Source organism: Theropithecus gelada, chromosome X (genome assembly GCF_003255815.1).
Source record: "Theropithecus gelada isolate Dixy chromosome X, Tgel_1.0, whole genome shotgun sequence".
Taxonomy (NCBI): Eukaryota; Metazoa; Chordata; class Mammalia; order Primates; family Cercopithecidae; genus Theropithecus; species Theropithecus gelada.
Window position 1 is genome coordinate 4,550,885 of NC_037689.1, and position 14,885 is coordinate 4,565,769.

The 14,885-nt window shown below is 47.7% G+C and overlaps 1 protein-coding gene and 1 non-coding gene across 11 annotated transcripts; both read right to left on the reverse strand.

Annotated features, from left to right (window-relative positions):
- Positions 1–1,535: 1,535 nt before the first annotated feature.
- TRO (trophinin) lies at positions 1,536–14,458 on the reverse strand. 10 transcript variants are annotated; one of them, XM_025373421.1, is made up of 13 exons: positions 14,408–14,458; positions 10,638–10,726; positions 9,149–10,339; positions 8,362–8,466; positions 8,184–8,247; positions 7,849–7,928; positions 7,234–7,325; positions 6,462–6,541; positions 6,326–6,368; positions 5,847–5,909; positions 5,174–5,288; positions 4,245–4,352; positions 1,536–1,763 (listed from the first exon to the last, which is right to left on the reverse strand). In XM_025373421.1, the coding sequence occupies exons 2-13, from the start codon at positions 10,680–10,682 to the stop codon at positions 1,629–1,631; spliced, it is 2,121 nt and encodes a 706-aa protein (XP_025229206.1). In that variant the 5' UTR covers positions 10,683–10,726; positions 14,408–14,458; the 3' UTR covers positions 1,536–1,628. The 10 variants fall into 10 exon arrangements, with proteins under 10 accessions (XP_025229206.1, XP_025229205.1, XP_025229204.1 ...); XM_025373420.1 differs by lacking the exon at positions 14,408–14,458 and adding an exon at positions 12,054–12,367 and having other exon boundaries at positions 10,638–10,711; XM_025373419.1 differs by lacking the exon at positions 14,408–14,458 and adding an exon at positions 12,054–12,367.
- Positions 5,523–5,651, reverse strand: LOC112616753. The gene has a single exon (XR_003117774.1). It is a non-coding gene; the product is annotated as a small nucleolar RNA SNORA11 (small nucleolar RNA).
- Positions 14,459–14,885: the final 427 nt, after the last annotated feature.

Consider the following 14,885-nt stretch of genomic DNA (forward strand, 5'->3'; position numbering starts at 1 on the left):
TGTGGGCATGACACTTTCATCCTTACACTCAAGAGAAGAATCTGGCACTTGAGCGAAGTGTTCCTTTCTTCTCCAACTCTTGCTGCCATCCTGAGTGATTTCACTGTTTATGTGAATGATCCAGCCAATACTCTGGCCTCACAGTCCCCTGACCCCCTCAACTCATCTTCTCTCCTTCAACTACCTACTCCATGGATTTTGGTATCATCTCCCTGGTCTGACTTCTTAAATGCAAGCATCCAACTGTCTGACCACTGCCCACCCACTACCCCAGTCCTTACAACTCTATATCATCCACTGAATCCCTAGCAGTATGCCTCCATACAGTAGGCATATATGTAGTATTTCCTTCTTTTTTTTTTTTTTTTTTTTTTGAGACAGGGTCTCACTCTGTCACCCAGGCTGAAGTGCAGAGGTGCAATCTCAGCTCACTGCAGCCCCGAACTCCTGGGCTTATGCGATCCTCCCACCCCAGCCTCTGTCACAAGTAGCTGGGACCACAGGTGCACACCACCATGCCCAGCTACTTTTCAATTATTTTGTAGAGACGAGGTCTCACTATGTTATCCAAGCTGGTCTTGAACTCCTGGGCTCAAGTGATCCTCCCATCTTGGCCTCTCCCAAAGTGCTGGGATTACAGACATGAGCCACTGTGCCCAGCCCTGTAGTATTTTTTGAATGAACAATATTTGTTGCTGTACAGCATCAAGAGCAGAGTCCTTTGAATGCTCTATTGTCCCCCAATCTATCCTTAGTGTTCTGTCCCTAACTATGTTGGATACTATGGGCCATCTCTTCAGCCACTCTCCATGCAACTACCATAAGCCAGGTACCAGTGACCCAGTGGTAAAGAGGCAGACTCATACACTTGCTGCCTTTGTTCCCTTGTTCTTCCATCACAACCACCCAGCAAGACCTAAACCCTGCATAATCCACCTCTCCGTTTTTTGTTGTTGTTGTCTACTACAGAAGTTGCTGACCCCTGCTTGAGGCAGATCTATATTTATCTGCATCCACAGCCACCCTTAAGTCTGTTCAAAGTCAGGGTCGTCTTCTCTGGTACCCTATTCCATCCCACCTTCTCAGGGATGGGCTACTTCAGTCAATTCCTGACTCTTCCATATCGATCTCCTGTCCCTATTAGCTTTTGCCCCACAGTCTATACAATATGCCCAAGTTTTCCTCTCCTATCCCAATTAAACCCTCCCTTGTTCTTATGTCCACCCCTAGTGACCTCTGCCCTTCCCTCCATTCTTACACCAGTGATTCAAAATGAATCTGTACTTACTGTCCAGAAGCCTCTCCCTTTGCCTTCTGCTCCAGGCTTTCCCTCTCCATATCTTTCCTCAAGCTGTTATCCTCTTGCCTGCCATGCTTTCCCCAGGCCTCTATCCTGCTGAAGTCATATTTGCCTTTGAGCCAAAAGCTGGAGCCCCATTTTCTCCAAAGAGCTATGCTGATCTCCAGCTCTTCTGTGAACCCAAGATGCCACTCCACAACTACCTAAGCACATTAAAAGACAGAAAAAACTCCAATTCATTTTGCAAATTTAATGTAACTCTGATACCAAAATATGACAGCACACAGAAAGCAAACAATAAAGCAGGAACAGCAAACAGATTTTTCCATCACATGACACCCTCAGCTGATTGGCCGTAGGTGCTTTGACTGCTGTGTGGACAAAGATTCCAAGGATGTACTTTGGCTCCATGGGAAGGACTACTGCAATTTATTAGCGGTGTCTGTAAACATGGGGAATAAATCTGAAAACAAAACAAATAGGAACACATTTTAGCACCAAATGCACTGTCTTCTCATAATTCCTTCATTGCCCTCACCTTTCCACCCCGCTCTCCTGCCTTAGTGTTTCTTATAACATCTCCCAGCTCTTATACCCATCCCTGTGGGTCCTGGCTATGGAAATATTGCAGTTACCTGAAACCTCACTAGCCATAGGAGAAGCCACAGGCACCAAGACTGGTGGCTCCACTGCCGAAGCCAGCACTGGTGCTTGGTCCACCACCAAAGCCAGCACCAGTGTTTGGTCCACCGCCGAAGCCAGCTCCTGTGCTCGGTCCACCGCTGAAGCCACTGATGCTTGGTCCACTGCAGAAGCCAACACCAGTGCTTGGTCCACCACTGAAGCCAACAATAGAACTGGGTCCACTATGGAAGCCCGTGCTGGTGCTGGGTTCGCCAATAAAGCCAGTGCTGGTGTTGGAACCACTGCCAAAGCCAATGATGGTACTCAGTCCTCTGTCGAAGCTGGCATTAGGCCTACTGCCAAAGCCATCGCTGGTGCTGAGGCCACCGCTAAAGCCAGCACCGGTGCCAAGTGTGCTGCCAAAACTAGCATTGGTGCCCAGTCCACCACCAAAGCCATCACTAGTGACCAGTCCACCACCAAAGCCAGCACCGGTGCCCAGTCCGCCACTGAAGCCAGCGCTGGTGCCCAGTCCACCACCAAAGCCAGTGCTGGTGCCTGGTCCTCCACTGAAGCCAGCGCTGGTACCTAGCCCACCATCAAAGCCAGAACTGGTGCTTAGATCACCACTGAAGCCAACACTGGTGCCTAGGCCACCACCAAAGCCAGCACTGGTGTTCAGTCCACCACCAAATCCAGCACTGGTGCTTAACCCGTTGCCAAAGCTGAAACCGGTACTGGTGCTGGGTCCATCACCAAAACTAGGGCTGGTAGCACCACTAAAGCAGGCACTGGTGCTAGGAGGGCCACCAAAGCATAGGTTTGTATTAGATGCACTGCCAAAGCAGAGGCTGGTGCTGGGAGCTCCACCAAAACAGAGGCTGGTGCTATGAGCACCACCAAAGCTGACACTGGTGCTGGGAGCAGCACCAAAGCCAATGCTGTTGTTGGGAGTACCACCGAAGTCAGTAGTGGTACTAAGTGCCCCACCGAAGCCAGCACTGGTGTTAAATGCACCGCCAAAGCCAGGGTTGGTGCTGGGTACACCACTGAAGCCAGCACTGGTGCCGACAGCACCACTGAAGCCGGCACTGGTGCTGATGGCACAGCCAAAGCTGGCATTGGTGTTGAGTGCACCACTAAAGCCAGCACTGGTGCTGGGAGAGCCACCAAAACAGACGCTGGTGCTTAGTGTACCACCAAAGTCAGTGCTGGTGCTGACAGCACCACCAAAACCAGCACTGGTGTTGAGCGCACTGCCAAAGCTGACACTGGTGCCAGGAGAGCCACCAAAGCAGACACTGGTGCTTAGTGTACTGCCAAAGTCAGCACTGGTGCTCATAGCACCACCAAAACCAGCACTGGTGTTGAGCGCACTGCCAAAGCTGGCACTGGTGTTGAGAGCACCACCAAAGCCAGCACCAGTGCTGGGAGAGCCATCAAAGCAGATGCTGGTACTTAGTGTACCACCGCAATTGGCACTGGTGCTGGAAGGGCCACCAAAGGAGACACTGGTGCTGAGTGTGCCTCCAAAGCCAGTGCTGGTGCAGGGAGAGCCACCAAAGCAGATACTGGTACTGAGTGTACCACCAAAGCTACCACTGGAGCTGGGAGAGCCACCAAAGCAGACACTGGTGCTGAGTGTGCCTCCAAAGCCAGTGCTGGTGCTAAGCGCACTACTGAAGACTGTGTTCGTTGTGGGTGCACTGCCAAAGCTGGTGCTGGTGCTGAGTACACTACTAAAGCCAGCCGTGGTGCTGAGTGTGCCTCCAAAGCCAGAGCTGGCTGCACCACTGAAAGTGGCACTGGTGTTGAGTGGGCCACTAAAACTAGAGCTGACTCCACCACTAAAGCTGGCACTGGTACAAGGTGTGCCACCAAAGCTAATGCTGGCTTCACTGCTGAAACTAGTGCTGGTGCTGGGTGCACCACCAAAGCTAATGCTGGCTGCACTGCTGAAGCTGGAGCTAGTGCTCAGTGTGCCACCAAAGCTAATGCTGGCTGTATTGCTGAAGCTGGCACTGGAGCTGGGTGCACCACCAAAGGTAATGCCAGGTCCACCACTGGAGCTGGGTGCACCATTGAAGCTAATACTAGCACCGTCGCTGAAGCCAGCCCTGGTACCAGCTCCTCTGCTGAAGTTGACGCTGGTGCTGGCATCTGCATTTTCTTGGGCTCTGGCCTCAATTTCAAATGAAAATCTGCTCCAGGCCTGAGCATCATCGCCTAACTCTTCCCTTGTTAGGCAGTCGATATCCATGTCATCCCAATTCCAGGGCCCAGCCACAGCTTCCTCTCCAATCCCCATTTGGGCTCTTGCCTCAGCCCTGGCTTCAGCCTCAGCCACAGCCACAGCTGCAGCTTGGACTTCCATCTCCACTGCCTCGCGGTACTGCACAGCCCAGTCCTTGGGGTCTTTTTTCTGCACCTGAAATGGGGATGATAATCATAATAAGAAAATAACCCTAGTAATCACATATTAATCTATGGGCTTTGTATTGAACTAGTAGCCATACTTTTTAAAAATTCTTAGTTATTGGGGCTCCGTCATGGGTCAGTTCTGAAATCATTTCAGCTCTGACGATTTACATGCTATATGACCTTGGACAAGTTACTTAACCTCACTTAGCCTAAGTGTCTTCATTTATAATTACAGGAAATAAAAGAGTATATATGTTATGAATTGAAGTGTTGTGCCTGTCCCCAAATTTGTACGTTGAATCCCTAACACCCAGTGTGATTGTATTTGGAGATAGGGCCTTTACAGAAGTAATTAAGGTTAAATGAGGCCATAAGGGTGGGGTCCTGATCAATAGGATTAGTGTCCTTATAAGAAGTGACACCAGAAAGCTTGCTCTCTTCTCTCTCACACACAAAGCCATGTGAGGACACAGCAAGAAGGCAGCCATCTGCAAGCCAAGAAGAGAGCCTTCACTAGGAACTGACCCTAGTGGACCCTAACCTGGGATTCTCACCCTCAAGAACTATGAGAAAATAAATTTGTTTTTTAATCCACCCAGTCTATGGTATTTTGTTATGGCAGCCCATGCAGATTAATACAAAGTATGAAGAATCAATGAGATGATGTAAACTAGATATCTAGCAGCACCCTAGGACATAAAGGAGGTTCCACATGTTTATATATGAGCTCCAGGCTGCTCTGTACCTGCCCATCCCTGTGCATTGCTTGCCCCAGCCAAGGGTATCCCATTGCCTTAATATGCCAAGCTCGGGCAGCTCTCCTATTACCTTGCATGCAAACTTGAGGACTTTCATCTTGCTAGTCTCATGGTAGGAGCGCAAGCCCCAGAAGAACTCATATTCAGGTGGTCTGCTGTTAGGGACCCTCTTGTACTCCAGGTACCTTGGAAAAAGGAAATGAAACTTGTTTCTAACCAAGCAAGCCTGCTGTCTTAAGCACTAGACACCAGGTGGCCACCTCCTCCAAAGAAATACAAACAGCCCCTGGAGAAGGATTTCTAAGACCCTCCAGCCCCACACTCACTACCAAACACAGTTCATGGTCTTGGCCTCCAATGCTGAGCCATTTTCCACTGGCCCTGTACAAAGCAGTCCCTTGGGCTTCTCCAGGGGAGACATGTATAGGGCATGATGTCACAGGAAGGCCAAAGTATCATGCCACCTGTGAGGAGTAAGCCCAAATTCCTGTTGGGTGTGTTGTAAACAGAGGAGCCATTCTTAAGGCCCTCTGCTCTGAGCGCACCCCACTGCAAGGGCCTTGTGTTGAGTCTGGCCCAGTCCTGGAAAGGTCTGCCCGTGGGAATTTTAGACAGTATCAGTTCTAGAACACAGGATGCCCATCCCTCTAAAGCTAGTGTAAGAAAGGCACTAAGCACTTTCTGAATAAGATCAGTATACCCAGAACACTTCAGGGCCAGACAAAGCCCCAAACACCACTTACTTCTGCTTCACAAACTCGTCTGTGATGAGCTTCCTCACTTCCCCAAAGAGTGAATGCCTCACCCTGACAATGGGAAAAATAACCCATGAACACAGATCAGAACTGCCCAGATGAGGGCAGAGGCATTTCCCAACATGGAAGAGACCTCTCTAGCACATGGGGCAGTCTCAATGAAGCGAAGAAAGTAGTGAGCACATGGCCACTAGAAGCAAGCAGTTAAGACCAGATGCCTCTTTGTCAGGGATCCCTGAAGGTCTATCTAACATCTCAGCTTAGAACAGACAGAGGACATACAGGAGAGAGCGAGCAGAGAGTTCAGGACCATTTGCCCATCATCCACCCAGGTCAGAACCCTGGGCCCTCTACCCAGTCCAGCACCCCACCCGCTCCACCAGACCACCAGACTGATGCAATCCTAGGACCGTCCTCTCTTGCCAAAGGACAATACGGACAGCAAGCGCTGAGAAGCCCAATCATACCCGGGGTGCAGCCCCAACTTGCGCAGCACCTCCCAGATGACAGCTGCAAGGGGAGGCAAGAGGAGACAGGGACAGAAATTGAACACATGGAATCTAGACCATGGCCACCCATTCAGCTGCATGCCCAGCCACTCACCCTCACTGGCCTTGTTGCCATTCATAAAAATGACACTCAGAATCACCATGAGGAGACCCAGCTTGGGTGTGTCCTTGGTCCTAAGGGAATAACAGGACAGAAAGAAGGTTTATGTTCAGCAGCCATCCGCAAAAGACACACCAGTCAGCTTACTAGGCTAGCCTCTCCCAGATGCCTCAGATACAGAATTCTGCCCAGTCTCTGCTTCCAGCTCTATGCCACCCTGGGCAAGGCATTTAGACTTGCAAGCCTTGGTCTATTATTCAGTAAAATGGGAAAATCATATTCTCCCTTCCTCAGATTGCCAAGAAGACGGAAGAATGGCTGTCAACCTGGTACAACACAAGCACTCAGTCCATGTGAATCCCTTCTTTCTCTCCCAGAACCTTCAGCCCCACTGATACTCCTGTGCTTCATGCATCCTGATCCACCCACACCAGGAAGCCCTCCTTGAGAACCACTCTGCCAAAGCCAGGCCAGGCACTCAGTCGGAAGAGGCAAGCAATGACAGGCCTGCTTTCCTGAGAAGCTTCTACAGAGACAGCAAATCTGACAGCAGGAATGTCCCACCCTAGGCTCCTACACCCATCAGTCATAATCAGGTGCCACTCCTGTGAGCAGGGCTCCAACTATGTGCAGGTGCTGAGACGGGGCTTTTGAGACTCTGTTTTTCCCGACTCCCTAAAAGGATGGGGGAAGTAGGACAAAGAAGGGGTAGCAGCACAGAAAAAAGCAAAAGCTCCCTTCCCACTCCAGCCCTTTCCCAGCTTACGTTCCCAGTATGCCTGCAGAGGATTCCCGAGTGCTGATGAGAATATACAAGCTACTTTGCTTATCAATTTCTTTCAGATTGACTCGAAACATCTGCCAAGTAAAAGAATAGCCTGTGAGATCACAAAATTCAGCTTGGGTATCAGTGAACTTTCTGGGCATCCTAAAACTCCCAGTGTACTTAGGGGGTTTGCATGTGTAAGAAATCAGTGAGATAATGCACATAAAGCACACAGCCAAGTGCCTGGCACGCAGTAAACACACAGCAAATGTACTATTGTCATCAACATCATCTTTGTGATGAGCAGGAATCTAAGGAGACAGAGAATGGGGATACAAGGGAGAGGTGAGATCTGAAATACATGCAGAATGTGTCAAACCATGGATAGAAGCTGAGACTAAGTTGAGTGGCTTGTGTCCTTGCCATGCTTTCATCACTGACATGCTGTGTGACCCATGGCAAGTCTACACCTCTCCCTAGGCCACTGTCTGCCCATTCACACAGTAATGGGGCTGGATTAGCATGTCTCTGTGATTCTCTCCAAAAGAGACATATGTATCTTTGCTCAATTCAAAGCTTCCCCATTGCGCCCATCCACCAGCACTGCCCCTTCACCTTCTCCAGAGCGTAGCTTGCTCGTTCAATGATTTCTGGGAAATATTCATCATATTCTTGGATGACATCCCTCAGCATGTCTGTAGAAAAGGAGAGGTGAGAGTAGCTGAGCTTAGCGGGGGCCACAGAGCTGCAGCCCTTTTGCCAGTCCTGTTGGGTCAGTGCAACCAGAGACCTGAAGTGAGTTAATGGAAGATGCCAGCCATGGCAGAGTGTGAGGAGGGCAGGTGTGGAGATATGAGAGAACAAAGAGGCCATAAAGTGTTACTACCAGACTATGGGAGAAGAGGGGAGTGGAGAGGAGAGCTCAAGGAGGAGGGTTGGTAGGACACTACCTGAGCGCTTGATGGGGATCTTTGTCTGGTCCTTAACCAACAGGTATTTCACCAACTTATTAGCCTGGGAGGAGAGGAATAGATTGAGAGATCTTAACATGCTTGCAGAAAACTCAGGAGGTGGCAGAGCAGAGGGCAGGTGAAGAAGAGAAGAGACTAGACAGTATTGGATTCTTACCCTTTCTTGTAAAATGGCCACATCTCGTGGTGGCGCAGGCCTCCGGCCCCATGGGATCCGCCTGTAATTATTGCCACTTCTCTCATCCCCATTCAGATGCTTGGACTTCATCATCAGAAAGAAGGAAGGTCCAGAGTCACCAGGTGAAAGAGATGGCTCTGGCTCCTCACCTTGCCTGCTCCAAACAGAAAGTCTCTCTAACCCCCTCCCTCAGCCTTGCTGTAGTGGAGCCTGATCCTGACCTTGCCATTGGCCACCCTAAGTCCTGAGCTTATCTTTCACTGTCTTCCAGGAAGGAGTTTCATTCCTCTGTCAGGCTAGGAACAACTCAAGATAAGAGCCTAAGGGTCTTTCTCTTCCTTTGGCTACCACCAATTATGCTGGCTGGTATCTCTTGGACAAGTCACTTCATTTCTCTGGGACTCAGTTTTCTTATGTGTAAAACTGGGACCTATGATCCCTTGTTGGTAAGAGTTACTTTCAAGACATTCAGACATACCTTGTGTAAATGTCCCCAACACAAAGCCTGGCACATGGTAACTACTATTTAAATACAAGTAGAATTACATACAGGTTGTAGCTGAGTGTATGGATGTCTTATTTCCTCACCAATCTGTGAACTACTAGGGGGCAGAAACTATGTCACCTTCTTCTCAGCATCTTCCACAGCCTATCTGAACACAGGGACTAGCTCAAAGTTAAACTTTTATAGAAGAAATGAACAAACCAGAAGGGTAGAAATGGAAAAGAAGCACAAAGTTAAGGATGGTAATGTCAGAGATCTCACCTTTCGGTTTCTCTTGCCCCGGGTCCTGGTTGTGGGCTCCAGACTCAACTGAGCCAGATAGTCATCTGCCAGGGCCTGGACAGCAGCAGCAACCTGAGTCTCAAGGGCACTTACGTTGGTCTGAGCAGAGGCCATCTTGGCCTGGGCCCCTTGGTCAGCATTTGGAGTCTGGATTTCAGTTGCCCGAGCCTTAGTGGAAGCCTTCCGAGCCCTAGACCCTCTCTTGACCCGCAGGGTGGCTGCCAGGGCCTGGTTTGTGACCATTTGAGTGGCAAGTAGGGCCTCAGAAATCTCAGAGACAGAATTTGGGCCCCTACTGGCAGCCTTCTTGCCCTTGGATTTTTTGGGCCTGATAGCTATTACTGAGGCCTCAAACTGCCTGGTAGCTGTCTCAGTGACATTTGCAGCCTGTATATGCTCAGTGTCAGTATTTATGACCTTAGCAATTATCTTCCTGGCTTTGGAGGCTTTCTTGGTTCGGATGGAGGCTGCTGTGGTGTGGATACTGGCTGTCTCATTGGTAATTTGGCCTTGGGTGGTAGCTGTATGGGTGGCAGTTGGAGCCAGTGAAACCTCGGTGGCACTAGCTATGGCCTTATTCGCAGCCTTCTTAGCCTTGGAAGCTTTCTTAGGCTTGATAGAGGTTATCAAGGTCTGGGAACTGGCTGACTCATTGGCAATTGAAGCGTGAATATTCTGTGAGATGACTGGTAGGTTTAGGACCTGCAAGGGTGACTTGAGCTGTGTAGCGCCACCCTCACGGCCAGTTGGGGATTGGGAGCCTTGCGCTGCCTTGGCAGTAACTCTCTTCATCTTGTTGGCTTTCTTAGGCTGAGCAGTGACTGAAGAAACCTGAGTATTGGTTACCTCAGTGGTAGGTGAAGCCTGACTGATCTGGGTAATGACTGGCAGGTTTAAAGCCTGCAAAGTTATTTTGGGCTTGTTGGTGGCAATCTCATTGGCAGTTGGGACTGGAGGGGCAGCAGGTGCAGCCTTAGTAATAGCCTTTATAGGGGCCTTCTTGGTCTTGCTTTTCTTAGGCCGGTTGACAACTGGTGGGTCCACGGCCAGGGAGTCCTTGGTTGCCGCCAACAGGGTATGCATCAGCAAGACACTGTCCTCTTCTGTAGTCTCAGTCTGTATATCTGGAGGGAAGGGAAGCCCCAGGCTCCCAGGGGGAGGCAGAGGGCCCTACACACTTAGGATTATGATCCTCTCGGCCATCTGGCCTCCCTAAAGCCCACCCCTTTCCACAAAGGCCTTCCCTTCCTCTGAGCAGTGGTTAATTGAAATGGGGTGAGGGAAGGGGTAGGGATCAAGGAAGGAATAGAGTCAGGCAGGTTTTCCTCTCCTCCCCTTCACCATGTAAGGGAGGACTGAGATGAGTTAGGCAGGGAATTATGAAACTACACAGTGGAAGGGGTCTGAAGAGCAGTAAGTGAACTCAGGACGGGGCAGATGGCCAAGAGAGAATGCAGAGAGGCCTCACCTGAAATGGAGGCACCCTATATCCGTAGTCATTTCTCCTATCCATCTTTCTGGGAGGCCGAGTAACAGCTGAGTCTGAGGGGAATGGGCCTGAATTAGAGAATGAGAGGGAGGGGGAGATTCATCAGACATCTCACCTATCCTTACTTAGGAGAGTCTCATGTAACCTTGGGCCCTAATCCCTTCAACTCCTGGGTTTTCATACCTAAAAAACCCAGGCCATCTGGTTTCCGTTTTGCCTCCAAGAGGGTCAGTTCTACGACCCCGCCCCTTTACACGCCCCCTCCGCAACTCGATAGTGCGCAGGCGCACCGACTAGAGGCACCCTCACCCCCTTAGGCCCACCGCTCTCCCAAAAGAACCGGTTCTTCAAGGCCCTTCGCGCGCATGCGCCTTGGTAAACCGGACAGTTTCTAACCAGCTCAATCCCACATCTGCCCCCTGCTCTCAGAGCAACAGAACATCTTGGCGCCACCCCTGACTCACTCTTCTAACTGCATCACATCTCGATCCAACCCTTCCCCCAACACCAGCCCCTCCCTCCCGTACCGCAGTACCACTCCCCTCCGCAGTACCACTCCGCACCGCACCTACCCCAACACAACCCATCTCTCCTCTACTGTACTGCTACACACCGCCCCTTCCCAATACACACCCCTCCCTCCGCTCTGCAGCATTTCTCTGCACCTTCCCTTCCTTTAATAAGCCCCCTCCCTCCGCTCTGCGGTACGTCTCTGCACCACCCCTTCCCCAACCAACGCCACTCCCTTCTCTTTCCACGTCCGCAAGTGTGCGGCTCCGCCCTTTCTGCAACATGAATACCCCACCCCCAAATCCAACTGTGTGAACCTTCTGTGTATTCCTGTTCTCAAACCTTACCAGGTCCTGTCTCTTCCCTTTCAAACCGGAACCAACCAGGTCATATCCCCTTCTTTCTCCAGTCTGAATCTGGTCCTTTCCGTTGCTCAAAAGGGATGCTGCCCACTCCTTTCTCTGGGTCCCGATCCCTCCATTCTGTGGCCCAAACAGGGTCCTGCCCCCTTTCTCCAGCCTAAACGGAGTCCTGCCATCTCCTATCTCCCTCCGGAACTGTGTGTATCTTCCTCCCCTCTTGCTACCGTCTGAAGGATTTCTCGATCCTTCCTTTCTGCGGTCCCAACTAGGTCTGCATCCCTCCCTTCCACGGCCCGAACCGAGTCCAGATCTTTCCTTTCTGTGGCTCAAAGGGGATTCTGCCTCCTACTTTCTTCTATGCGAACTGGGTCCAGGCACCGCTAAAGGCGACTTTGATGCGGTTAGGTCCCGAACCCCCAGCAGGTTTTCTTCAAACCTTAGGGGCGTGTGGAGTCAGGCACGTCGAAACCGCAGCCAGGAAGTCCCCACAGGGTCTTCACTAAAGCCAGGCACCTCAGCTCACCTCGTCTTCTTGAATCCAGAAGGCGTCTGCTCTCTCCAAGCCTCTCCTTACGTCTGAGCCTATCCCCCTCCCTGGCCGGAAGTGGTCCTGCCTCTTTCCGCCTCCAGAGGGGGTCTCGGTTCCTGCCTGTCAGTCTCCTCCCCTCCATACCTACTTTCAGCTTTCCATTTTCCTCAATGTAGCTCCCTTTTTCTGCTTAAGACCCCTATTCAGTTATCACTCCCTCTTATTCTCCATTTGACTTCTCTGTTCCCCACTCTGTATCTCTGTTCCTATTTGATTCTCCTGTTTCCCCTGGGAGGAATGTGCTTCTCAGAACTCCCACACCAACTCTTCCTACAGACCCTCTATCCAACACTATTTACATAGTGTTGTTATACCTTGTGTCTATGTCTCTCTTTGCTAGAGCTGCTCTGGAGCAGGGAACTAGGTCATGTTCATTTGTGTCTTTCAAGTATTACCAGATTAAAACATTTAGAGGTTCTAAACACTAAAAGATAGGGTGCCCGTACATCATATGCAATTCAGAATAAAAACAGTAATGTATAAAACTCCATGAAAAGTTTTTATTGATCTCACAATGACTATATTGATGCTTTAAAAGTATCAACTTGTACTTAGACTGTCTCTTGTGACATGGTGCACTGTTCCCCCATGCAGAAAACAATTCGTGGCATTTATTTATTCATTCAATCATTCAAAAGAGAGCAAGGATAACTATACTTATGTCAAATAAAATAGGCTTAAAGTCAAAAATAATAAAAGATCAATGATATTATATTATATAATTATATAATGATGATGAGATCAATTCATCATGAATATCTAAGAATTATAAATATATTTAATATATGCACCCAACATAGAAGCACCTAAATATATAAAACAAATATTAATAGACCTGAAGGGAATAGTAGACTGCAATACAATAGTGGTAGGAGACTTCGAGACCCCATTTTCAACAATTCACAGATCAGCCAGACAGAAAATCGATAGGGAAACATTGAACTTGAGCTACACTTTAGACAAAAAGGACCTACAGAATATTTTATCCAATAGAATATACATTATTATCAAGCACAGATAGAAAATTCTCCAGGATAGATCATAAGTTAGGCCAAAAACAAGTCTTAACAAATTTAAGAATATTGAAATCACATCAAGTAATACATGCACAGTGGTATGGAACTAGAAATCATTAATGATAAGAATTGTGGAACTTTCATAAATGTATGGACATTAAACAACATACTCCAGAATAACCAATATGTCAAGGAAGAAATTAAAGGGAAATTTTAAAATATCTTGAGACAAGTGAAAATCTATACACAACATACTAAAACTTATGGAATGCAGCAAAAGCACTTCTAAGAAGGAAGTTTACAGCAATAAATACATACATCAAAAAGAAAAAAGATCCCAAACAATCTAGCGTCACACCTCAAGGAACTGGAAGAAGAAGAACAAATAAGCTCAAAATTAGTAGAATAAAGGAAATAATAAAGACCAGAGCAGAGGTAAATGAAATAGAGATTAGAGAAACAATAGGAAAAAAATCAGTGAAACCAAGAGTTGGTTTTATGAAAAGATAACATTGACAAGCCTTTAGCTAGATCAACTAAGAAAAAACAAGAGAAGACTCAAAATCAGAAATGAAAGAGGAGACATTACAATTAATACCACAGAAAAGCAAAAGATTATATTATATTATATTATGTATATTACATATAGTATAGTACATATAATGTATATACTATACTATATAGAAGATATATAACATATGTTCTATATATAGAAGATATATATTCTATATATATAGAAGATATATATATTCTATATATAGAAGATCTATATATTCTATATAGCATGAGATATATATATTCTATATAGTATGAGATATATATTCTATATAGTATGAGATATATAATATATATTCTATGTAGTATAAGATATAAAATATATTATAAATAATATAATATTATATAATACATAATATAATATTATATGTAAATATGTCTGTATATTTATATATAAATATGTATATAATTATTATAATATATAATGACCTTTAAGATCCTTCCTTTCTGCGATCCCAACGAGGTCTGCATCCCTCCCTTCCACGGCCCGAACCGAGTCCAGATCTTTCCTTTCTGTGGCCCAAAGAGGATTCTGCCTCCTACTTTCTTCCATGCGAACTGGGTCCAGGCACCGCTAAAGGCGGCTTTGATGCGGTTAGGTCCCGAACCCCCAACAGCTTTTCTTCAAACCTTAGGGGCATGTGGAGTTAGGCACGTCGAAACCGCAGCCAGGAAGCCCCCACAGGGTCTTCACTAAAGCCAGGCACCTCAGCTCACCTCGTCTTCTTGAATCCAGAAGGCGTCTGCTCTCTCCAAGCCTCTCCTTATGTCTGATCTCATGCAATGATCTCATGCAATGGGAAAAGAGAATCAATTAAATCTGCATATAACAACATGGATAGTTATCAACATAATGTTGAAAAGAGAAGCGAGAAATAGAAAGAAATTTAAAATACAGCACTCTTAGCAGTTCCCACTCTGCTATGGCAATATAAACCCCCTACAGGCACCACCACATTCATTAATTATACCTATAAACTCTGGTCAAAATTTTTTAAAGAAAAGAAAACTTGCTTAAGCACTCCGCAAAGTAACTAAAACCAGACAGATTGTGGAAGAGAGTTAAAACATAGAGAAGTGACCTGCATAAGGGTAAGTGGTCCAGGGTTTTTTGTTTCCTCCTTGCCATGAGTGTATCCCACTCACAGACTGGAGCAGAGCATATGACTAAAACTGTGAGGGATTCTCTGCCATC